This window comes from Mesoplodon densirostris, chromosome 10 (assembly GCF_025265405.1).
Source record: "Mesoplodon densirostris isolate mMesDen1 chromosome 10, mMesDen1 primary haplotype, whole genome shotgun sequence".
NCBI classification, from domain to species: domain Eukaryota; kingdom Metazoa; phylum Chordata; class Mammalia; order Artiodactyla; family Ziphiidae; genus Mesoplodon; species Mesoplodon densirostris.
In genome coordinates, this window is record NC_082670.1 from 44,871,338 (window position 1) to 44,897,983 (window position 26,646).

A 26,646-nucleotide genomic window follows, 5' to 3' on the forward strand; every position below is an offset into this window, starting at 1 on the left:
CTTGTTGTGATAGCCACATTATTTTTAAAAACCTTCTCCAGCTAAACAAGCAGGGAAGGATTCTTTCAATTTTCAGACCAGCATTCCTTCTTTACCACAGACTCTACTTATTGTCTCCAATTTTTACAATAATAGAAAAAGTCATAGCCTAGGAAGGAAATAAGGAGTAAAAAAAATTTGACCTTTCTTAGGAAAATGGCGTTTTGCTTGCAATTTTCATTTACTGGTGATCTAAATTAACTATGAATGGCTTTATACTTTTCTATTAATAAATTAAATTTAGGGGTTTGGGTTGGTGTTCTTAAGGGGATTTGAAACATCTGAGTTTAGAAATGAGAAGACATCAAGCATCCAGGTTGCTACTTATGATAATTCTTAATTTTGAAAAAAAAAATGAAGAAAGAAAAGAAGAGGATTTGGGGTACTCCGTTGTGTTGGTTGAAACATTTCAAAATACATTTACTTCATTTTCCTTCATACTTCTTCAGTTGTAGTCAATTTTGTCTCCAAATTTACAGTGAATTATTTTGAAAATCATCTTATCCGATGGTGGAGTGCTGAGGTGGAAAGTCCAGTTGGCATTGTTTAAATGTCCTTATCACAGTGAAGACATTATACTTCTCTATTGCCTTCTAATAATGAGTGGTGGTTATTCGTATTTATGTCCTAGTAATGGAAAAATTTTTTTTCTGTTCTGATTTGTTTTAAATATAGTGATAAGAAATTTTATAATCATAGGGCAAGGCAAAACCTTCTTGTCTGTGCATTATTGAAAGCTGGTCAAATATTTTAAGAAGCTCCTTTCAGAAGGGCTTAAGTGTAGAAATTCTTAAGTTCTTTTAATTTAAATTTAAATTCTTAAATTCGTTAAGTAGAGGAACAAAATTCTATAATAGTCCTACTTTTTTTTTTTTTTTTTTTTTTTTTGTGGTACACGGGCCTCTCACTGTTGTGGCCTCTCCCGTTGCGGAGCACAGGCTCCGGATGCACAGGCTCAGCAGCCATGGCTCATGGGCCCAGCCGCTCCACGGCATGTGGGATCTTCCCAGACCGGGGCACGAACCCGAGTCCCCTGCATCGGCAGGCAGACTGTCAACCACTGCGCCACCAGGGAAGCTCAGTCCTACTTATTTTTAAAGGAAAACTGTAAGACTTATTCATGGATAGAGAAAATAGCTTAAATTTCAACCGAATTGAATGAAGCCAACAATAGTGCAAAATTTGATTATTTCAGGTTAGGGAAGTAAACTGAGAGTGAGATGTGGAGGCACGCTGGGCTGTTTGCACTGAACGGGAAACATTTACTGCATCTACAAAAGCAGGGTCTTTATCAAGGAAGGAGTCAAGGTGCTCTAAGCTGGCTGAGAGGAGTAGGTCACAGAAGCAAGGAGAGGCAGCTCTAGTGCTCAGTAGTGAATGCCTTCTGCAGCGCCTGTTAACATTCTCATTTGGAGGTCTGCTGTGAGCCATCTGGGCTGCCATCCTAGAAACATACATGGAAGTTCAGCTGTGGGTAGAAGTAGAGTTGTTTTTAATCACCTCAGGCCCTCCGGGTCTTCAAGTGCATGCCTAGGGACTGTGTTCTGTCACACAACAGTCCCTGTCACTGAGGCTGTAATGACAATCCTTCTCCACCCCCGTCGCTCCACTCCTCCGGGCCCTGCCTGTCTCCATGTCCAAGTGCTCATGAAAGACCAAATCAAGGGAAAAAGAGGTGTCATAGAAAAATGAAAGTACTTACTCATACATATCTTTTGTGTGTCTCTTCACCTGGTAGTTAAATGTAATTGTGGATCCTTTGACATTAATTTCAGATTATTTAATAAATTAATGTCAAAGGATTAAATACAACAAACAGAAAAGGAATAGTTTCATTCTGGAAAACCCAGGTAAGTATACTTCTTACATTAAATAAGTTGACAAATGTAAATTTAGGTAAGTATGGTAGAGATGTTTTGGGAGACAAAAATGATGAATGAAAATTTGTAATAATGAATAAGGAACATTAGAACTTCAGTTATTGCCTCACAGATTTATTAAATGGATGGAAAATCTAGGAACTTAAATGATGTTTAGAGTCTTTGCACGTAAAGATATATGGCGGAAACAAATGTCCGGTCTGTCCCTCTATAATTGTGATAGTTCCATCAAGTGACACAGGACTTGGCCAGTGAAATGTAGCAGGAGCCAGAATCATCTCAGCCAGTCCCCCCATCCCAAATGTACCAGCAGAGACTGCTTTCAGGTGGGCTATAAGGAGTAAAAGTGTGGTCATGTGTTTTCTAAAGCTAGATGGCGAAATCTATGGGATTATACATCTTCGGACATATATAAAGTATGTATAGCACAATGGTGCTGTTTTACTCAGTGGTAAAATAAACATTTTTATAGTAAAACTAAGAAGGACATGTTCTAGAATCAAGTATAAATGTGGGGTAAATTTTTAAGATAAATACAAGAGACTAAAATATTAAAGCATAAAGGTCACTGGTTCCCTGGTGCCTTTGGCTGAATAGTTCTTGAAGCCCCTGATGTACCTCAGGGGTAATAACCCTTTTAGAGAATGTTGTAGAATTGGAGTCTGTGTAGAACTCCTAGCAGAATGCTCTGCATTTAGTAAAAACACGAGGAACGCAGGCCGTGTTGCTGCCACTCTCATTCCCACACAAAAGAGCGGTCCTTTAAGAGGACAAAAGATCGACAATTCAGTCTCTTGGGTGCCAACATGAAAAATAAAACATGTTGAATTCCACTTGCCAGATCTTGGTTTTGCTTGTGAGAAGTCTCATTGTGAAACTGCTTACTATAGTAGTTTAAGAACTTGGTACTCAAATTATCAGAGTATTCTAGAAGTTAAATGATTTTATGGGTGTTTAACTCTAAGGGAGAAAATTCAGCGATCCATGTACATTTAGCACTGCACATCTCTTCATTCCTTTTTCCCTTGCTCAAGTAATTGTTTTGCATTTTTAAATGATGTAGAGCATCGTTAAGGTGCTTAGCTTAGCCTTTGAATAACAAGCTTCTTTTCACACCATAGGTTTCATGATCAGAAATCAGCCCTGGGATGTCTGCTTGCACTGTTCCCAGGTTTACTCTCTCAGTTCTTTGTATCATCCAGACCCCTGAACTGGAAATACCTTGTTAACTCTGCATTGCTTAATATTCTTTGTTAATTAAACTACTTGGGCATGGTTAGAGCTCAAGTGGAACGTATGCATTTTGCTTGACAAGGTTGTTGGCTGGTGTTTAGAGCCCATGTACTAGAAATCATGTTTGTGGGAAGCTGGTAGAGAAAGGTCCATGTGCCAAAGCATTGCACGATGAAACCAGCTCTGTTGTGAAGATCCAGTGAAATGATGTGTCTGAGCCCGAGGAAAACCAGAAAGTGCTGTAGGCGTCTGAACATGAAACCAAGGAACAAATTGGGTTCCAAGAGCAGGAGGAATAGAATGTGGATTCTCACTGTTTGGGATTTGTAATTGGGATCCATTGCTATTATAAGAAAATGCGGTTCAGAAAGACTCAGGATTTTCTGTTGTTAAAATCAATGAAGTTAAAAGAGCAGCTGCTTGTAAAAGTTAATTTTACTTGACATCTGCCGGTCCCACTAATAAAAGAGAGCAGGGCTTCCCTGGTGGCGCAGTGTTTGAGAGTCCGCCTGCCAATGCAGGGGACACGGGTTCGTGCCCCGGTCCGGGAAGATCCCACATGCCGCGGAGCAGCTGGGCCCGTGAGCCATGGCCGCTGAGCCTGCGCGTCCGGAGCCTGTGCTCCGCAACGGGAGAGGCCACAACAGTGAGAGGCCCACGTACTGCAAAAAAAAAAAAAAAAAAAAAGAGCATTCTGTGGAACATCCTGTTCTCTATAAAACTGTATCTTTTTGTTATTGTGAGGTCTTGGTTAAAATAAATTGTTGCCTTTTGGTTTCAAAGGTTATTTTCTCGACCTATAAATTGTGTGTCTCTTAGAGTATATGCATGCTAACACATATATAGAATCTAAAAAAAAAAAAGTGGTACCGATGAACCTAGTGGCAGGGCAGGAATAAAGATGTAGACATAGAGAATGGACTTGAGGACACGGGGCGGGGGGAGGGAAGCTGGGGCGAAGTGAGAGTAGCATTGACATGTATACGCTGCCAAATGTAAAATAGCTAGCTGGTGAGAAGCAGGAGCATAGCACAGGGAGATCAGCCCCGTGCTTTGTGACCACCTAGAGGGGTGGGATAGCGAGGGTGGGAGGGAGGCTCAAGAGGGAGGGGATATGGGGATATATGTATGTATATGACTGATTCACTTTGTTGTACAACAGAAACTAACACAGTATTGTGAAGCAATTATACTCCAATAAAGATGTATTAAAAAACGAATATATGCATAAGCATAAATTGTGCATCTTCAATTTAGTAGAAAAGGGTTGGTGTGCTTGATGTTAAGTTGATACTCCCTGGCAGTTAGGAAGTGCAGGAGGAGCCATCTCAGCTCCTGTATGAAGTGAGCAGAACATAAAGACATTTTGAAAAGCATTCCCTACGTTTTTCATTAAAAAACACACCTATCAGAAACTTGTCGGCCACACAAAAACCTGCACACAGATGTTTTTATCAGCTTTAATCATAATTGCTAAAACTTGGAAGCAACCAAGATGTCCTTCAGGTAGTGAATGGAAAAAAACTGGTACATCCAGATGAAATGAGCTATCAAGCCATGAAAAACATGGAGGAAGCTTCAGTGTTCATTACTGAGTGAAAGAAGCCAGTCTAGAAAGGTTACATCCTGTATGATTCCAACTCTGTGACATTCTAGAAAAGGCAGAACTATGGAGACAGTAAAAAGATCAGTGGTTACCAGAAATTAGGGGGGAGGAAAGGCTGAATGGGTGGAACATAGAGATTTTAGGGCAGTGAGACTGTTCTCTGTGATACTACAGCGGTGGGTAAATGTCATTATGTGTTTGTCCAAACGCATCGAATGTACAATAGCAAAAGTGAACCCTCTGTAACCCTAGGTAAACTGGACTTTGGGTGCTAATGATGTGTCAGTATAGGTTCATCAGTTGTAATAAACGTACCAATTTCATGGGGGTAATGGGGAGGCTATGCATGTGGGGGGCAGAGGGTGTATGGGAAACCTTGTACCTTCATCTCAGTTTTGCTGTGAACCTAACTAAAACTGCTGCAAAAAATAAAGTCTGTTAAAAATAAAAAGGAAAAAAACCCCAAACCAGAAAAAAAACTACCTAAATTTGGAGTCTTTGTGAATGTATATGAATGCCCTGCCCTGATATCACCGGAAAAGTCAATTCTGCTTTGAGTGGAAGAAGATTATATGAAAAAAAGGGTCTGCCTTGTGCTGATCACCTATCTCGGATTTCTTTTAAGGCACAGCTTTGATAGGGGTGCATGTGGTCATTCCTCCTGGGTTTGTAAGGAAGCTGAAGTGAGTGGTAGAGGGTGAAAACACCAGGGAACAAAATGGAGCAATATTTTCAAAGTGAGCATTGTTTTCCTGTCATTTTTATGTGTTTTAATTTAGCCAGTGTTGGGTGAGCAGTTCAGAGAGAAGGGATTTATTATTTTCAAATGAAGCCACTCTTGTTCTTCGTTTTCAACTGATTGCATCGCCCTTGTTTTCCACAGGTCTGCTGACTCTTTAAAAGCCGTTTTCTGTGTTCCTTATGTGCTTATTAACTCCTTGTGTATTCTTGTTCCCTCCCTTCATGCCCATCATCTGAAGAGGGAAATCATGAAAAATTTTTCCTTACTATAGGCCCTGTTCACAAATTTGACTTCACAATTGCCACTGGCTGGCAGCAGACTCTCCTTTAGGATTTTAAGAGCAACAGTCAGCCTCACAGCTGGTGGCAGAGTGCTTTCCTCAGGGAACGTTTTTTTCAACGTTGTTCCAAGTGTGCGAGAAAAGAGTTAAGTTAGAGGAGCTGCTGGTTGTATTCTCATTCTCTCCCTTCCTCACCCTTGTCTCTTCCTCCCTCCCTTCCCGCTCCCACAAACCTGTAGTTGCATAAAATCAGTATTATAAAACTTTTAGGTCAATTGGCAGAATTCCTCATTTCTCTCTCCCAATGGGGAACCACACACCCGGCAGGTCTCCAGGGCAGACGTTGCCATGGGTCCTGTTCTCCCCTGGGTGGGGCTTGAACCCTGAGCTCTAAGCAGCACTGCCAGTGACATCCCTGCCTTATGCACATTCCCTGGGAAACCCAGCCCTTCCATGGTGTATCCACTGCTTGCTTGCTGATCACGCCTAAATCTGCACCCTCAGCTCCATCCCCTCTCCTGGGCTCTAAATCCATATATGTTTCGTTGCCTCTTGGATATTCAAAGACACCTCAAATTCAGCATGCCTAAAACTAGGAATTTTCTTTCCTCTCTGGATCCTCCTCTTCCTGTGGCCACTGTATTGCAATTAATAGAACAGTCTGCCCACCGGATGTCCTCTGTCACTCCTTCTTTTGTGGGCATGAAGTTATGCGGAGGATTCCTCCTTATTTCCTTTCTTTTGCTGCTGCCTTGCTCTGGATCTTGGGTCCCTGGATGGCCCTCCTCCAAGCCATTCCTCTCCCTTTGAAAAAATCCCTCAGCCCTCCTTCCCTCCCTCCCCTGAACTATACTTCACACACAAATGTATGCAAAATAATGTAACAAACGCCCTTGTACTGACCTTCAGGATCATAATTCTAAAGGTTACTTTTTCCATGCTGATCTAATTTCAGCGGGACGTCTAGGCATTGTTTTCTGTGTTTGCCTTACTCTTGAAAAGATCTCAGAACCCAGAATGCTCTACAGCCAGGGTTTTCCATTCTTGAGTAGATTAATCTTCTAATTGCTATTTGGGTTTCGTTTTCAAAACTTTACATCCTTTTTGGGGTAGGAGTGTTTCGAGACAAATATTTTGGACTCCTTTTCAAAATAACTTATCCACCAGAAACTGTAATAGTTAGCAGTAATATCTCAAAAAGCGTTTACCCCAGCACTTTAGTTTCAGCATTGTTATATAAACGACACAGGACGTTTCTTTACCAGCCTCTGACTGGTTTCTGTGTGGCTTGTGCAGCGACAGGTAGCTGTCCTATGGGTCCTAGTCTCACATGGGCTCTGTGTGCAGTACCTCGTGCTCAGGCCTGAGGATGCTGCTTCCTCAGGAGGAAACTACGAGGTGGGCCAGACACCTCCAGACTCGCTTTTACTTTTTGTGCCTTTGCATCTGTGTGGTATTTTTTTTAAAATTATTTTTTAAATTTATTTTTGGCTGCATTGGGTCTTTGCCACTGCACGGGCTTTCTCTAGTTGCGGCAAGCGGGGGCTACTCTTTGTTGGGTGTGTGGGCTTCTCATTCCAGTGGCTTCTTTTGTTGTGGAGCATGGGCTCTAGGCATGCGGGCTTAAGTAGTTGCGGCACGTGTGCTCACTAGTTGTGGCTCACGGGCTGTAGAGCGTAGGCTCAGTAGTTGTGGAGCACAGGCCTAGCTGCTCTGTGGCATGTGGGATCCTCCTGGACCAGGGATCAAACCTGTGTCCTCGGCATTGGCAGGCGGACTCTTAACCACTGCGCCACCAGGGAAGCCCCTCATATGTGTGGTATTTAATGTCATTAAAAGAATTATTAGTTGGAAAAATGGGTTATTATTTTTTGTACACAAATATATGGCAAAATGCAAGATTTACTCAATGATAGTAATCTTTGAAATGAGATTTATTTAAGAATGAGTAGTTTATAATACTGAAAACAGCACAAACCTTGCATTGATTAATTCAGTGTGCTAGATGTATTGTTAATAATGAAAAGACATCTTAAGAGCTCACCTCTGACCTCTCAATAGTAAGAAATAACGTACATGTTATGCCAACTTCTATTAATGTTACCATGAAACAGCCCTAACTCATATACCCCATTTAGGCTTTGCAGATGTAAACTCTGATAGATCTTCTTTCTCTTTCATTGTTGGTGATTTGTGTGTCAAGGACATTGTTGTATTTTCTATCAAAACAAAGAAACAACTAAGACATATCTGGAAACCAAAGTCTATTTAAACTAGACAAATACTCATTTCAGGTTGTAGAGGAAAGAAAGTCCTTAATGCTGACAATCTTGTCATGATTGTGTATTGCTTTCTTGGAAGGCTGACAGTTGTGATTTATTAGTTTTGATTTAGATTTAGTTTTGCTCAAAGCAGGAATTTGAAAAGCTTTAGCTATGAAAAGTATATAGATATATTTTTTTATGGTTATCAGTTTTTTTTACTGAAGTCTAGTTGATTTACAATGTGTTAATGTCTGCTGTACAGCAGAATGATTCAGTTATATATACATACATTCTTTTTTAAAATATTTTTTACATTATGGTTTATCATAGAATATTAAATATAGTTATATGTGGAATCTAAGATATGACACAAATGAACTTAAATATAATTTTTTTTCATCAATTAATGGAATTGCACAGTTGCAAGTTTTTGGCCCCTCATAGCCCAGTGGATATAGTAGTAGCTACTTGGGCTCAGAGAGAAATTCCAGAAGAAATGATAGAGGCTGCAGTTCCTAAAATGAAGTTTATATTCTGTCAGCAAAAGGTCAGTAGACAACTTTGCCACTTTAAAGAGCTTTGGAATAGCTCTATTATCTCATCTCCTTAACATGAAGAGATGTGTGCTCTTTTTGAAAATGCTGATTGTTTTACAAGTTAAAAGCAGAACCTTTGGAAATCTCAGATATCTTCCTTGAGATAATTTTACACAGAGCATTTAGGAATTATTCTTCTCAGTGATTCAAACTTGAAAATAAGGTGTGGGGGTTGGGAAGGGGTGGGGAGAGAATCAAATCGTTGAGCATATATGTTCCAGAAACTGGGGTAGTGGCCCATTTCTTCCTGATCTGCTGCCACCGTGTCTGTTGGAGATGGCTGAGCTGTCATTCTGCACTGTGTTTCAGAAATTCAGCCCAAGAGGAGGATTTTAAGAAGCTGTCTGATGAAAGAATTGGTGTGATGAAGTTAGCTTGAGAGCCTGAGGGAGTTTTAAGTGGTTTTAATCTGGGGAGTGGGTAACTTTCATTTTGAAAATTTCACTCTGGCCTTCGTGTAGAAAGACAAGAAGGGAGGGAGAAACATAGTGAGTGAAGATGCTATATCCACAGTTCAGGATAAAGGGAATGCAGGCTCAGATGGAGATAGGCGTACGATTGAGACATATTTCCAATGTGGAATGAAGAGACATTTAGGAATATTTTGCTGGTGTTTCTGTCTGCTTGCTTTCATTCAGAAAACATGGGTTGATCAGAAATCGTGCTACACAGATTGACAGAAGCAACTCCTAGTCTTTCTGCTCCATTTTCAGAAAATTGACTTATGAAATATCTAGATAAGTTATTTTAATCTTTCTAGAGCATAGCTCTGTTTCTGAGCCATGAAACCTCTTGAACAATGAAAATGATATTTTGTAAAGGGATTTGACATTAGCAGATATAGGGTGTAGTAAAGTGTCTTGTTTAATAAACCTTTATAACATATGTCATGAAATACTAGACTTAACATTTCTCAGGGACACTGAGGATCTTTTGGTTGCACTAAATTGCAGCAGACTGTCTCACTTTATTGTATTTCAAATTAATAACTGTTCACATGTATTGACTCACAAAATTGGGAATGTTTCTCTGTTATTACTAGGTATGATTTAATAAAAATGACTTCATATTTGGCATTTTGGTTAACATTTTTTCACAAATATAGTATTTATTAGATGTTTTTAAAGTGATAGTTTTATTTGCATAATGTTGAAAATTAAGTTTGAATTAAATTAATTGATGAATTACTTTTAATTAACAAAATAATTAGACAGGATACCCTATATAAAACCAAAGGATATCCTTCAGTTTCTTTTTTAGTCTTAGGAAGGTTCTCTTTTGTGAATTATCAAATGATTTATTAGTAGAATACAAGAACTATGTATACTTGAATCCAGAAGAAATCTATCCTTTACATTTGTTTTGGTGTTTTATTTAGGTGACTTCAAGGTATTTAATTACTTCGACTGAATATTTTTAATTTCTTTGTTTCACATTCTTATAGCATAAGAGGGCTTTCTCAAGAACAGAGAGAAATATAGAGATACACAGAGATAAAATTTTAATATTATTGCACTAAAGTATATCAGAGGCTCACATTTCCATGATATACTGTCAACCTGACACACAGTTTTGAGAAATAAGGCTTTGGCTCTTACATTTTGTCTCCTAGATCCCCTGGGGGTCATATTTCAAAGTTAAGTACTTTGAGTTGCCTTGGTATGTTTATAAGATATTTTTGGTTTCTTATAGTAACATGTTCGTCGAAATGAAGGAATGCATGTGTGTGTGTATGTGTGTGTACATACACTTCCGTGTGTAACCAATTTCACAGTGACTTAGCTATAAATGAAAGTCTCTCTCCCCAATTTCTTCATCATCCCAGGATTCAGTGCTGTAAGGTTGGTTGCTGTAAATTTAGAAGTTTTTCCATTTTTATTTGCAAAGATAATATTTTTATGGCTAGAGGCTTTTTCATGAACTCAGGTAGATACTCCCCTCTTATTCTTTGTTTTGTCTCCTTTTTCTTTACTTCCAAACTCAGGGACATACTCTACAAACCTAGGGTCATATGGATAGCTTTTATCACACAATGGATCAGATTTCTATACAATTCTTTGATTAAAAAAAAGAACAGTGGGGAGGACCTTCAAGATGGCAGAGGAGTAAGATTTGGAAATCACCTTCTCCCCACAAATATATAAAAAATACATCTATATGTGGAACAACTCCTACAGAACACCTACTGAATGCTGGCAGAAGACCTCAGACTTCCCAGAAGGGAAGAAACTCCCCACGTCGCTGGCTGTGTGGCTGACAGGGACTTGGTGCTCCGGCCGGCTGTCAGGCCTGAGCCTCTGAGGTGGGAGAGCCAAGTTCAGGACATTGGACCACGAGAGACCGCCCAGCCCCACGTAATATCAATCGGCAAGAAATCTCCCAAAGGTCTCCGTTTCAATGCTAAGGCCCAGCACACCCAACGGTCAGCAAACTCCAGTGCTGGATGCCTATGCCAAACAACTAGCAGGACAGGAACATAACTGCACCCATTAGCAGAGAGGCTGCCTAAGATCATAATAAGTTCAAAGACACCCCAAAACACACCAGGGGATGTGGCCTAGCCCACCAGAAAGACAAGATCCAGCTTCATCCACCAGAACACAGGCACTACTCCCCTCCACCAGGAAGCCTACACAACCTGCTGAACCAACCTTACCCACTGGGGGCAGACACGAAAAACAACAGGAACTACGAACCTGCAGCCTGCGAAAAGGAGACCCCAAACACAGTAAGGTAAGCAAAATGAGAAGACAGAGAAACACACAGCAGGTGAAGGAGCAAGGTAAAAACACACCAGACCAAACGAATGAAGAGGAAATAGGCAGTCTACCTGAAAAAGAATTCAGAGTACGTAATGATAGTAAAGATGATCAAACATCTTGGAAATAGAATGGAGAAAATACAAGAAACGTTTAACAAAGACCTCGAAGAACTAAAGAGCAAACAAACAATGATGAACAACACAATAAATGAAATTAAAAATTCTCTAGAAGGACTCAACAGTAGAATAACTGAGGTAGAAGAACGGATAAGTGACCTGGAAGATAAAATAGTGGAAATAACTACCGCAGAGCAGAACAAAGAAAAAAGAATGAAAAGAATTGAGGACAGTCTCAGAGACCTCTGGGACAACATTAAACACACCAACATTTGAATTATAGGGGTCCCAGAAGAAGAAGAGAAAAAGGAAGGGACTGAGAAAATATTTGAAGAGATTATAGTTGAAAACCTCCCTAATGTGGGAAAGGAAATAGTTAAGCAAGTCCAGGAAGCACAGAGAGTCCCATACAGGATAAATCCAAGGAGAAACACGCCTAGACACATATTAATCAAACTATCAACAACTAAATACAAAGAAAAAATATTAAAAGCATCGAGGGAAAAGCAACAATTAACATACAAGGGAATCCCCATACGGTTAACAGCTGATCTTTCAGCAGAAACTCTGCAAGCCAGAAGGGAGTGGCAGGACATGTTTAAAGGGATGAAAGGGAAAAACCTACAAACAAGATTACTCTACCCAGAAAGGATCTCATTCAGATTTGACAGAGAAATTAAAAACCTTTACAGACAAGCAAAAGCTAAGAGATATTTCAGCACCACCAAACCAGCTTTACAGCAAATGCTAAAGGAACTTCTCTAGGCAGGAAACACAACAGAAGGAAAAGACTTTAATAACAAACCCAAAACAATTAAGAAAATGATAATAGGAACATACATACCGATAATTACCTTAAATGTAAATGGATTAAATGCTCCAACCAAAAGACATAGAATGCTTAATAGATAGAAAAAGGAGACCCATATATATGCTGTCTACAGGAGACCCACTTCAGACCAAGGTACACATACAGACTGAAAGTGGAAAAAGATATTGCATGCAAATGGAAATCAGAAGAAGGCTGGAGTAGCAATTCTCATATCAGACAAAATAGACTTTAAAATAAAGACTATTACAAGAGACAAAGAAGGACACTATATAATGATACAGGGATCAATCCAAGAAGAAGATACAACAATTATAAATATTTGTGCATCCAACGTAGGAGCACCTCAATACATAAGGCAAATGCTAACAGCCATAAAAGGGGAAATTGACAGTAACACAATCATAGTAGGGGACTTTAACACCCCAGTTTCACCAATGACAGATCATCCAAAATGAAAATAAATAAGGAAACACAAGCTTTAAATGATACATTAGGGCTTCCCTGGTGGCGCAGTGGTTGAGAGTCTGCCTGCCGATGCAGGGGACACAGGTTTGTGCCCCTGTCTGGGAAGATCCCACATGCTGCGGAGCGGCTGGGCCCATGAGCCATGGCCGCTGAGCCTGCGCGTCCAGAGCCTGTGCTCTGCAACGAGAGAGGCCACAACAGTGAGAGGCCCGCATACTGCAAAAAAAAGAAAAAAAAATACATTAAACAAGATAGACTTAATATTTATAGGACATTCCATCCAAAAACAACAGAATATACTTTCTTCTCAAGTGCTCATGGAACATTCTTCAGGATAGATCATATCTTGGGTCACAAATCAAGCTTTGGTAAATTTAAGAAAATTGAAATCGTATCAAGTATCTTTTCGAACCACAACGCTATGCGACTGGTTATCAATTACAGGAAAAGATCTGTAAAAAATACAAACACATAGAGGCTAAACAATACACTACCAAATAACCAAGAGATCACTGAGGAAATCAAAGAATACCTAGAAACAAATGACAATGAATACACGATGACGCACAACCAATGGGATGCAGCAAAAGCAGTTCTAAGAGGGAAGTTTATAGCGATACAGTCCTACCTCAAGAAACAAGAAAAGTCTCAAATAAACAGCCTAACCTTACACCTAAAGCAGTTAGAGAAAGAAGAATGAAAAAACCCAAAGTTAGCAGAAGGAAAGAAATCATAAAAATCAGGTCAGAGGGCCTCCCTGGTGGCGCAGTGGTTGAGGGTCCGCCTGCTGACGCAGGGGACATGGGTTCGTGCCCCGGTCTGGGAAGATCCCACATGCCACGGAGCGGCTAGGCCCGTGAGCCATGGCCACTGAGCCTGCGTGTCTGGAGCCTGTGCTCTGCAACGGGAGAGGCCACAACAGTGAGAGGCCCACGTACCGCAAAAAAAAAAAAAAAAAAAAAAAAAAAGTCAGAAATAAATGAAAAAGAAATGAAGTAAACAATAGCAAAGATCAATAAAACTAAAAGCTAGTTCTTTGAGAAGATAAACAAAATTGATAAACCATTAGCCAGACTCTTCAAGAAAAAAAGGGAGAAGACTGAAATGAACAGAATTAGTAATGAAAAAAGAGAAGCAATAACTGACACTGCAGAAATACAAAGGATCATGAAAGACTACTACAAGTAACTGTATGCCACTAAAATGGACAACCTGGAAGAAATGGACAAATTCTTAGAAAAGCACAACCTTTGGAGACTGAACCAGGAAGAAATAGAAAGTATAAACACACCAATCACAAGCACTGAAATTGAAACTGTGATTAAAAATCTTCCAACAAACAAAAGCCCAGGGCCAGATGGCCTCACAGGCGAATTCTATCAAACATTTAGAGAAGAGCTAACACCTATCCCTTCTTAAACTCTTCCAAAGTATAGCAAACTCATTCTACGAGGCCACCATCACCCTGATACCAAAACCACACAAAGATGTCACAAAGAAAGAAAACTACAGGCCAGTATCACTGATGAACATAGATGCTAAAATCCTCCGCAGAATACTAGCAAACAGAATCCAACAGCACATTAAAAGGATCATATACCATGACCAAGTGGGGTTTATCCCAGGAATGCAAGGATTCCTCAATATATGCAAATCAATCAATGTGATACACCATATTAACAAATTGAAGGATAAAAACCATATGATCAATTCAGTAGATGCAGAAAAAGCTTTTGACAGAATTCAATACCCATTTGTGATAGAAAGCCTCCAGAAAGTAGGCATAGAAGGAACTTACCGCAACATAATAAAAGCCATATAAGACAAACCCACAGGCAACATTGTTCTCAATGGTGAAAAATTGAAACCATTTCCACTAAGATCAGGAAACAAGACAAGGTTGCCCACTCTCACCACTCTTATTCAACATAGTTTTGGAAGTTTTAGCCACAGCAATCAGAGAAGAAAAAGGAAATAAAAGGAATCCAAATTGGAAAAGAAGAAGTAATACTGTCACTGTTTGCAGATGACATGATACTATACATAGAGAATCCTAAAGACGTTACCAGAAAACTACTAGAGCTAATCAATGAATTTGATAAAGTAGCAGGATACAAAATGAATGCACAGAAATCTCTGGCATTCCTATACACTAATGATGAAAAATCTGAAAGAGAAATTAAGGAAACACTCCCATTTACCATTGCAACAAAAAGAAAAAAATACCTAGGAATAAACCTACCTAAGGAGACAAAAGACCTGTATGCAGAAAACTATAAGACACTGATGAAAGAAATTAAAGATGATACAAACAGATGGAGAGATATACCATGTTCTTGGATTGGAAGAATCAACATTGTGAAAATGACTGTCCTACCCAAGGCAATCTACAGCTTCAGTGCAATCCCTATCAAACTACCACTGGCATTTTTCACAGAAGTAAAACAAAAAATTTCACAATTTGTATGGAAACACAAAAGACCCCGAATAGCCAAAGCAATCCTGAGAAAGAAAAACAGGTGGATCAGTCAGGGTCCCTGACTTCAGACTGTACTACAAAGCTACAGTAATCAAGACAGTATGGTGCTGGCACAAAAACAGAAATATAGATCAATGGAACAGGATAGAAAGCCCAGAGATAAACCCACACACATATGGTCACTGTATACTTGATAAAGGAGGCAAAGAATATATAACGGAGAAGAGACAGCCCCTTCAATTAGTGGTGCTGGGAAAACTAGACAGCTACATTTAAAAGAATGCATTTAGAACACTCCCTAACACCATACACAAAAATAAACTCAAAATGGATTAAAGACCTAAATGTAAGGCCAGACACTATCAAACTCTTAGAAGGAAACATAGGCAGAACACTCTGACATAAATCACAGCAAGATCCTTTTTGACCCATCTTCTAGAGAAATGGAAGGAAAAACAAAAATAAATGGGACCTAATGCAACTTAAAAGCTTCTGTATAGCAAAGGAAACCATAAAGAAAAGAAAAGATAACCCTTAGAATGGGAGAAAGTATTTGCAAATGAAGCAACTGACAACGGATTAATCTCCAAAATATACAGGCAGCTCATGCAGCTCAATAGCAAAAACACAAACCACCCAATCAATAAATTGCCCAAAGATCTAAATAGACATTTCTCCAAAGAAGATATACAGATTGCCAACAAACACATGAAAGGATGCTCAACGTCACTAATCATTAGAGACATGCAAATCAAAACTTCAATGAGGTATCACCTCCCACCAGTCAGAATGGCCATCATCAAAAAGTCTACAAACAATAAATGCTGGAGAGGGTGTGGAGAAAAGGGAACCCTCTTGCACTGTTGGTGGGAATGTAACTTGATACAGCCACTATTGAGAAGAGTATGGAGGTTCCTAAAAAAACTAAAAATAGAACTACCATACGACCCAGCAATCCCACTTTGGGCATATACCCTGAGAAAACCATAATTCAAAAAGAGTTATGGGGCTTCCCTCGTGGTGCAGTGGTTGGGGGTCCGCCTGCTGATGCAGGGGACGTGGGTTTGTGCCCCAGTCTGGGAGGATCCCATGTGCTGTGGAGCGGCTGGGCCCGTGGGCCATGGCTGCTGGGCCTGCACGTCCGGAGCCTGTGCTCCACAGCAGGAAGGGCCACAGTGGTGAGAGGCCCGTGTACTGCAAAAAAAAAAAAAAAAAAAAAAAAGAGTCATGTACCACAATGTTCACTGCAGCACTGTTTACAATAGCCAGAACATGGAAGCAACCTACGTGTCCATCAACAGATGAATGGATAAGATGTGGCACATATATACAATGGAATATTACTCAGCCATAAAGAGAAACGAAATTGAGTTATTTGTAGTGAGGTGGATGGACCTAGAGTCTGTCATACAGAGTGAAGTAAGTCAGAAAAACAAATACCATATGCTAAAACATATATATGGAATCTACAAAAAAACTGGTTCTGATGAACCTAGGGGCAGGATAGGAATAAAGTCACAGACGCAGAGAATGGACTTGAGTACACAGGGAAGGGTAAGGGTAAGGTGGGACGAAGTGAGAGAGGGCCATTGACATATATACACTACCAAATGTAAAATAGATAGCTAGTGGGAAGCAGCCGCATAGCACAGGGAGATCAGCTCGGTGCTTTGTGACCACCTAGAGGTGTGGGATAGGGAGGGTGGGAGGGAGACACAAGAGGGAGGGGATATGGGGATATATGTATATGTATAGCTGATTCACTTTGTTATACAGCAGAAACTAAGACAACATTTTAAAGCAATTATACTCCAATAAAGAGGGAGGGGATATGGGGATATATGTATATGTATAGCTGATTCACTTTGTTATACAGCAGAAACTAAGACAACATTTTAAAGCAATTATACTCCAATAAAGATGTTAAAAAAAACAAAAAAGAACAGTGTCCTTACATTTTAGGAACCCCCCATCTCCTTCAGCTCTCCGGGTCCTCATTTTTTTTTTTTTTTTTTGCGAGACGCGGGCCACTCACTGTTGTGGCCTCTCCCATTGTGGAGCACAGGCTCCGGACGCACAGGCTCAGCGCCATGGCTCACGGGCCCAGCCGCTCTGCGGCTTGTGGGATCTTCCCGGACCAGGGCATGAACCCGTGTCCCCTGCGTCGGCAGGCGGACTCTCAACCACTGCGCCACCAGGGAAGCCCCAGGTCCTCATTTTGCATGTAGTTCAGATGAGTTCAGTCTGAGGCATTTGCTGTGGTTACTCACCTCCTTCTCTGCTTTCAGTTAACAGCCAGGTCCTTGCCCGCTGTGCAGTCGGATGAGAGACTCCAGCCTCTGCTCAACCACCTCAGGTAATACAAAGGCCCAGCCTGTCAAACTTGTAAATCCACCTGCATTACAGTGGTTAAAGCCTCTTCGATGTTTAAAAACTTTACAAAGCCTTTCTTTTTTCTTTTTTCTGTAATTCTGTGATTTAAGTTGAAGTTCCTAGTGCAATGTGCTTGTTACCCTTGACTTCAGGGTACTATAGAAAAAGTTCTTTTAATTCTATAAAAGTATGTAGAACTGGTTGATAAGTTGAAGTTAAAATGAGTAGTGATGACTGAGTTCAGAAAGATCTCAACGGAATGAGCTATTTGCTTAACTGCGAGGCTGAGACAAACTATGGGAACCTGCACATATTTTGTTGGGGGTAGTTGAAATAAGTTATATTTGTTTTCTAAATAAAAAAATAATTTATCCTCATTATTTAAAAAACAAACTTTGAAAATACAGGAAAGGTGGAGGAAAAACCTATCGTTACTATTCAGAAATAATACTGCTTTCCTCTGTGCTGTTTTAAAACTCAGTGTTGTAATTATACTTTTATATAATTCACTATTTTTTTTCATTTTTTCTGTTACTAAAATCTCTCCACAAACATAGTTTTTCATGATTATATGATATTTTCTTGTATGGGTGTCCTATAGTATATTTATCATTCTTTGGGGAGCATTTAGACCATTTTTCATTCTTTTCACTAGTGTAAAAAATGCGGTATGTAAATCTTTATCTGTGGTTTTGATTGTTTCCTTAGCATGGGTTTTAAGAAGTGGACTTTGTGAAAGCATATGAACCGTTTTAAAGATTTAAGTATATTTATTTCTTTTTCAAAAACCTTATTCTACTTGTATTTTCATACAAGATCCCCCATGTTGCTGTACTCTGAACAAGAAGGGACAGCTAAAATAGTTGCTAATTTAATAGGTTTACCATAAAGATACTGTTGGTATTATGTACTTTGCACTGATTATTATTAAGAATGATCTTAAATCATTTTATTATCCATTTTTTGAGGTGGGATTAACTATCTGTATCTTTGCCTATTTACTGATAGCATCTTTTGATTATTTGATCTTATGTACTTTAGATATAAAGGATAGTGACTCTTTGTTATATTTGTTACAAACGTTTTTTTTTTCTGAAAGTTTTTTATTATGTTGTATTATCCAACATACCTACATTTTCAAGTTTTATGCAGCCAAGCACCTTCAGTGTTTTTCTCTATGGTTTCTTTTTATTTTTTTGAAAGCTAGAATGCTACTGCTCCTTCAGAAATTGGCATGGACGTTAATTTCCAGTCTTTCATTGTTCTTCATTTTCCTCCTCCCCTGCCTCCCTGCTCCCTCTTTTCCTCCTCTCCTGTTCTCCTCTCCAGTTGGGGACGGTGGGTCCAGACTAACACTTCACGAGGGACTGAGTAGCATGAATACTGTACAGAGTTGTTAAATTTCTGAGAGCTCTGTGTTAGTGAGTCACTCCCCTGCCCCCCTCTCCTCCCAATGCCAGCCTGAGCAGCTCCTTCTGGTGGCCTCTTATCTTTGCCCGATTTGCCTTCTATATTTCACATCACTGCTGCAGTGATTATATTATTCCTCGGTTTAAAAGCATTCCGTCTCCTGAATTTCCCCCGGGATGATGTGAGAACTTCTCAGCCTGGCAGATGAGGTCCTTCTGGAAGGAGCTGGCCTGGCTCTTTGGACTTTCTGTCAGTACTGACACCCTGACTTCTCCTGCCAGCAGGTGCCCTGAAGCTCCTCCAGTGTGACATGGCCTTGCTCTCCTCAGTGCCCTTGCAGATAATTTCATCCTGCCCGGAATGTTCTTTTCCCCTTCCTCCACCTCTGTGACTTGACTAATGGTTGCTTGTTCTTGTTCGCCTCCTCTGATGGGCTCTCCCTGACCACTTGGTTCTCACCCTCCCTCCCCTGCCCCATCTCCCTCTCAGGTGTTTGTGTCCCCGTAATACTGCATGGCTCCCCATGTTACAGAACCTATAATATTGTAATCGCTTGTTTCCTTGCCTGATTTCTCCATTATAGTATGAGCTGCTCCAGAGCTGCAAAGTGCTTTTCATGATAGGTCTTCATTATGTGTTTTGTTGAATGAATGAATACGTGTTATACCAGTGAAATTTTGTTGGTTTTTTTCTGCATAAAGTTTTTATAATAATCATATTGTTACAGTTCTTTCCCCTATAAAACCATTGAGTCAGAAGACATAGACCTAAAGGGCTGGATCTCACATCTAGTCAGTGCTTGATTCTGTGAGATAATGATGGATTCTCCTTCCTCCACCCCAGTGTGGTCATTGTCAGCTAGAGTTTAGATTAACTACTGACACGTCTTCTTGAGTCCTTGAAACTTGCACAAACTGTACATTCATTTAGGGCTTTCATTCTCTGTGGAAGTCACTTGTGGCTGTTTGCTAAGCAACCAGGGCTAGATGCTACATGTAATATGCACCAACTGATGTTGCTTCTTTTATTATTATTATTATTATTATTATTAAACCAAATGATTTCTTGTTTTATTACCATGTCAGAGACATCTGTATGTAGGGTGGCAGCTGATGTGCATAGTTGGACTCTTCCTGTTACAAAAAGTAACCTTGTGAAAAGCCTTTCAAGTGTATTGAATTGTCTCTTGGCTGTCTAAATGTAATATTTTTCTTTTACCTTCCTTTTGCTTAGGTCAAAATAGGAAAGAATACTGTTTGGCTTGAAAGATGCTAATGATAATCTTGTTAGGAAAAAATAATCATCATTGATTTGCATGAACTGTATAGTTTAAATATAACCTAGAAGGGGTGGTGGACATTAGGAGGTTGAAACTGAAATCATTATTAGGTCTAATTTTGTTTAGTGCCTCTAATGGTCAAAGAGGAATGGTGAGTAGTGTTTTAATTAAGTTTGTCAATAAAACTAATTTGGGAGATGATACCAATATCCGCAAAAATTGAAGTAGCAATACAGAGAAATTCTCAAGTCATTTTACAGGACTTAAATATTCAAAGAGAATTAGTGTAACACTTTGCCAACCTAATAATTTAGTATATTGCTTAACAAGATATATCATTCTGAGAATGTAGAAGTGATGTGTCCAGATTTTCTTAGTTGAACCTAGTTATATAGCTAAAAGTCAAATTAACCACAGAAAGCATTTTGCTTCAATCTTTTATGGAAATGCAAGCCATTCATTAGTAGCATCCATCAGTAACTGAGCACCTATTATGTGCCGGGGATTAAAAAGAAAAAAAAGACAATTTCTGTTCTCAAGGAATTTACAGTTTTGATTTCATTTGAGAGATAGGCACTTAAACACGTTACAACATTTGTAAACCTTTTGAATGGAATTAAACACAAAGTACATTTCCTTAAGTGATGAGGTCATGAAGTGGTTGTTTGGATTCCACACCCCTTAGCACAGTGGTGGCTCACAGTGATGCTCAGATTGGACTGAACTTTGATCTCACTTCGGGGAGGATGTTGTCAGTGACCGTGAAGGAGAGTAAAGGAGGACAAGGGGGTGAATTGGACTGCTGGGATCGTAGGTTCAGTGGGTTAAGACATTTTAAAGTTGAGATGCTGGTGGAGCGTATGGGGGGTGTTTAGTAAGTAGCTGAATATAGACCTGCAGTTTGAGAGAGAGGTTTATAGAGAGACGTTTGCTAATCTCCACTATATAGGGGTGGTTAAAATCAGGGGGATGGATGGTTGAGATCACTCAGGGAGAGAATATAGAGTGATAAGAAAAGGGGAAATAGCCCTGAATAGAACCCATAGAAGTTAGTGTTTAAGTGACCTGTGATGGGCAGTGATGGAGGGAGGAGATGAGTTAAAAGGGAAGCCAGTAAAGGCACCAGGGAGGAATCTCAAGTGAAACAGGAGCACAGCAAGGTGTGGTGGCATCAACAATGCTAAGGGAAAGCTTTCAGAAAGGTGAACACTGTTAAATGCATGGGAAGTCAGGTCAGAATCTCCTCTCGTCAGTTGGATTAGGTGCATGGGAGCCACGGGTGGCTCAGCCCCTGCCTTGCAGTGGTACAGATGCAAGTCTATCCCTGGGGTGGGGGTCGAGGAGGAAATGCGGAACGAGGCTGTGGGCATACGGGGAGCGTAGACTGCTCTTGGCAGAGCGAGGAGGAAAGGGGACTGTACCCATGAGTGTCATGGTTGAAGCAAGTGTTTCATTTTTCCCCGAAGGCTGGAAAGATGAGCAATGTTTATCGGTCAGGGAGAAACGAGGTTTATGGGAATAAGAGGAAGTAATTGAAGGGGCAAGTATTTAGAAGAGGGAGGAGGACATGGGACCAAGAAATCAAACTGGCTAGTTTACAAAGTACTGTCCAAACTGGCTTTTTAGTTCATACTCAGAACACCCCAGTGAGGATGGTAGACGGTTGTTTGTCATTATCCCTATTTTAAAGTTTAGTGGTGGAGCCTCAGGAAGTTCATGTTAAATTCAGAAATGCCAGAGAGAATTTGTGTAAATCATAATTTCTGCTCTCCTCAAGTCACATATCGTTATATACATCATCTAATGAGTCCACATCTCAGGGTGACCTTACACATCCTCACACATCACTGCATTTTCTAGGGTGAATTATGTCATGTACTGATTTTCTAACTTGGAGATATATAAAGGCCTTGGGATATGTTCCTGTAAATGTAGAAGTTTATTGTGTATAAGTGTCTTTGCTACCCTAATGTTGGTACCTGTGGGATAATATTTATAAAAATGTATTAGACTACCAAGGGTGTTTATGTTAAAGATTGTTATTTTTATTTATTGTATTATTTACAAATGCTAGGTGTAAATAGGTGAGACTGCAGAAGAAAACTTGTAGCCCACAATCTACATGTGATTACTTGGATATGATTTTTTTTTTCCTTAAAAATAATGCCTTTCCCCACAGTGTGTCTTCCTCCTTCACCTCTCCACCTCAAGATATGAAGTGAATATTGTTCTCATTTAATATTTTGCCAATAAATTTAATGATTTTCCAATTCTTTGATTAAAAATTAAAGAATAATTTCAAAACCATGTATTTGTTACACTATTTTTCCTAATTTTATTAGCATATTTCAACCTAAGAATAAAACAGAAATCAAGTATAGATAAGAGAAGCTAGCAAAGAGAAGCATTACCTGTAGTAAATACTTGAACTGTATCGCATGGATTAACTTGTAATGCATCCTGAATTTCTAAGCAGATGTTTATATTGACCTTTATTTGAAAATCATTTAAAATAATGAAAGCATCTTCCTTCAGTTGGTTTTTTTTTCTTCAGTTGGTATTATTACCAACAATTATTTTGTAAATTTTTTTTCTTAATGCAGTACATTCTATTCATTCCTCCGAAGAATATGCTGACACAGATTTTATATCAGAAATGCAATCTCTGTAAGAAAGCTTTTCCCAATATCCATGGTGGTACAGTACCCAGTGTTTTCTTTTTGAATTAGTTCTCATTTTGAAATCAGAAAATTGTTGGGCGTTCATGTGTTAGGAAAGGTTTGGTAGATCAGGATGCCCACCAGGTGAGGGCTGAAGTGAGACCCTCATTAACGTGGTCCACGGACTCCAGCTGTTCGTCAGCTCTTCCTCATCACCTGTTCCTAAGCTTTGGCATTAACTTGACTATATTTATTTCCTTTTCTACATGCAGCAACATAAGCTTTTAGCTCAGTGATTATTGTGAAGATGTTTCAGGTGCCTTGTAAGATATTAATAAATTAGAAAGAATGTGTTCTTTCCCATTATTTATGGTCTTTGAGTTATTTTTTTTCACCTTTGTATTGAAAATGTTTATGCCTTTTTAGAGATGTACTTTGTCAAGAGTGAGCATTTTATTAAAATCCTCCCATTGTGTTAAGGGCACTATAATGGATACTCTGTGTACAAAGATGCTAAGAGATGTGGTCCCTCAGCTCAAGATGTTTATATGCTAACAGAGAAAGAAGACCAATCTATACACACTCACACACACACACACACACACACATGCGTGTGTGTGCGCATGTGCGGCTGTACTGGAATAGTTGCTGCAGCTTAATCAAGCAGAGGAAGGAGAGAGGTGTATGTGGCTTATGTTACAAATTTTATGTCATTTAATGTTTTTTGGTAAAATTTATAGTCACACTATATAAAATTTGGAAAAATAGAAGAAACAAATCCTGCTTCACTAATATAACCACTGCTAGGCTTTTGTTGTAATCTCTTTATATTTTTACGCAATAATAATTGAAATGGTTAAACTTAAAAAAATTTTTTTTCACTTAGTATGTCATACCCATGTAGTAAAGTAGAAGATTACTTTTCATGGCTCCATTTTTAAGTGACTTATAGTATTCAATTGAGGATAGATATATCTATCTTAACCATTCCCATTTTACTGGGTATTCAGGCTTTTTTTGGTTGAATAAAGCTGTGAAGAACAATTACAGAGTGTTAGCAGCTTCTTTGTGGCCAGGTGAGGTCCACTGGGGGGAAGATATGCTGTGATGACTGCATTAAGAGGGATTGCAGCGGAGATGTTTCCCAGGAGACGGAGATAGGACAGAGAGCAGCAGCAGCCTAGGTGGCTTACAGCTTTACAGGGACAAGAGAGGCGAGAAGTAGCCACGTCCTTAGCAAGTGAACCAGTGACTTGAAGAAGACAGAATTCAGGATGCTGAATTTTAAACCTTATTAGTGTCTCTAGATTAGAAAATTTTGTTGTAGCCGTAACAGATTACCACAAATTGAATGGATTAAAGCAGCACTCATTTTTATCATACGGTCCTGTAGGTCAGAAATCCCACATGGGCCTCCCGCAGCTAAAATCAAGATGCCAGCAGGGCTGTGGCTGTTGCTGGAAGCTCTGGGGCAGAGTGTGCTGCTAAAGCTTATGCGTGTTGCTGGCTGAGTGCAGTTCCTTGTGGTGGCAGGACTGAGATCCCCATTTCCTGGCAGGCTGTCAGCCAGGGGCCCACATTCCTTCCTTTGCTTTCCCTGAGCTCCAGAGGCCTCTTTCTGGTCCTTGCGTGTGGTCCCCTCTCCGAGCCGGCAGCAGTGCATCAGTCCTTCTCATGTGTCAGAACTGACTTCTGCGACTGCATCTCTGCCCCCACCCTGAGAAAGCTTTCTGCTTTTACAGTCTATGTAGTTACATTGCCCACATGTATACCCAGGATAATTGCCCCATCTCAAGGTCCTTAATTTTAATGACATCTGCAGAGTCCTTTTTCCCACATAACCTAACATATTCATGAGTGAACATCTTTGGAGGACCATTGATCTGCCTATTAATGTGAGGGTTTTCTCTTGGGAGGTTGAAAACAGCTTTTAACATCACTTTTCATCAGTTTTACAAGTAAGCCACCACTCTTAATTTATATACAATACTAAATTTCCCTGGGGTTTTTAGTTACGTCACTTTGTTAGCTTAACATGTTTTAAAGTTAAAAAAGGATTTTTTACAGAAATATAACAATGATTTTTACAGAATGATTTTTACAGAAATATAAAGTACTGATTTTCTTTTCAGTGATATAGAAAGAAGATAGGAAAGTCTTTCCTGTCTCTTCAACTGGCCATCTTGCCAAGGCAAATAGATACCTTTGTAAACAGCAGACTTTGTAATGAGGTTGTATGTAGTGGCTGTGACTTGTGGAGGTAAATACATGGTCACAAACCTTTATTCTAAGAGTTTGTTTTATTTATTATTAATTTAACACATATTACAGGAACTACTTGGTGCCAGGCATGGTGTTAGGTTCTAGGGATACATGTTTATTTCTGCTCTTATAGGACTCAGTGTTGCTCAGAAAAGAGAGAATCTTAAAGTAATTATAGTAAATTATGATGGCTGTTAGCATAGTAGAGGTACCTGATTCTGTGGGGCACATAGCATCATGGAAATCACAGTAGAGGGACACGATTCTGTGGCACACAGCCTTGCATGTCACAGTGTTCTTGCAGCTTGTTCCCAAGTAGAAATGTCAGATTTCTGACTCCAAGGTTTCTTAGGGATTTATGGATTGTGGATGCTGTCAGTCTTCCTGGAAAGCAAAGTTTATGATTGTTTATATTTTTCAAGTAGTTTCATTGTCTGTAGTTTTTAAACTTCGTATTCTTCACTCTTTGGGTTTCTTTAAAATATTGATTGTTCTCTAGTTAAGTAATAAAGAAAATTAGTTATTTTACACTGTGTTAGGCATAAAGCACTAACAAGGTACAAAATGATGACTATGCTATGGGAAACAATTTTCTTAAAAAGCCTGATAAAGCATTGTGGTAGTTACTGTAATATATTAGCAGCAAAAAAGTAATTTGTGTAGTGCTGTGCAGTAGAACTTTGTGTGGTGATGGAAATGTTCTGTACCTGTGCCGTCAACCCAGCAGCCAGCAGCTGCTTATGGCTGTTGAGTGCTTGAAGTATGGCTAGTGTGACTGAAGAACGCAGGTTGTAATTTTATTTTAATTAATTTAAATTTAAGTAGCCGGTTGTAGCTAATGGTTATTGGATTGGACAGCACAGTTCTCTGTCATATTTGAAATATGTTTACATAGTCATATATTTTTTAAAGTATAATAATAGTTTCTAGATTAATGGATTTGGAGTTCCAAGTCTGAGGTGGCTGTGGACGTAGTTCTAAGGGCTTGTGGCCACTGAGGGGTCTGAGGTCCCTGAGCTGCAGCAGCCCTATGCTTCCGGGTGTGGGCGTGCCCTCCTTGCCCCCGAGCCGCCCACCTGTGCAGGTGTTGCAGGAGGTCTAGTGCTCACGCTGCCCAGCTGGTGAGCTGGGGTTCTGTCCTGGGTCTTTCTGAGCTACCTGGTGCCACTTGTGGAAATCTTGTGAGTCTAAATGTTTAGTGAACCTAAGAAGACCCCCCTGGCAACCAGGCACAATTCACAGTAAAAACAAAACACTTAATAGATTGGGCTGCGGATAGACAGACAGCCCAGACTCACTGAAGGTGTAGCGCCCTCTCAGTTGTTTGTAACTACTGTTTAGAAGGTAGTTCTAAAAAGATAACATTGA

General features: G+C 39.7%; 1 protein-coding gene across 3 annotated transcripts in view; it reads left to right on the forward strand.

Moving 5' to 3' along the window:
- PRIM2 (DNA primase subunit 2) overlaps positions 1–26,646 on the forward strand; it is a 298,019-nt gene that overhangs the window by 158,834 nt on the left and 112,539 nt on the right. For all 3 annotated transcript variants that reach the window (XM_060109539.1, XM_060109540.1, XM_060109538.1), the window contains one exon: positions 17,583–17,650. In XM_060109539.1, coding sequence (XP_059965522.1) covers positions 17,583–17,650 — 68 coding nt within the window. The remainder of the gene's footprint in view (positions 1–17,582; positions 17,651–26,646) is intronic.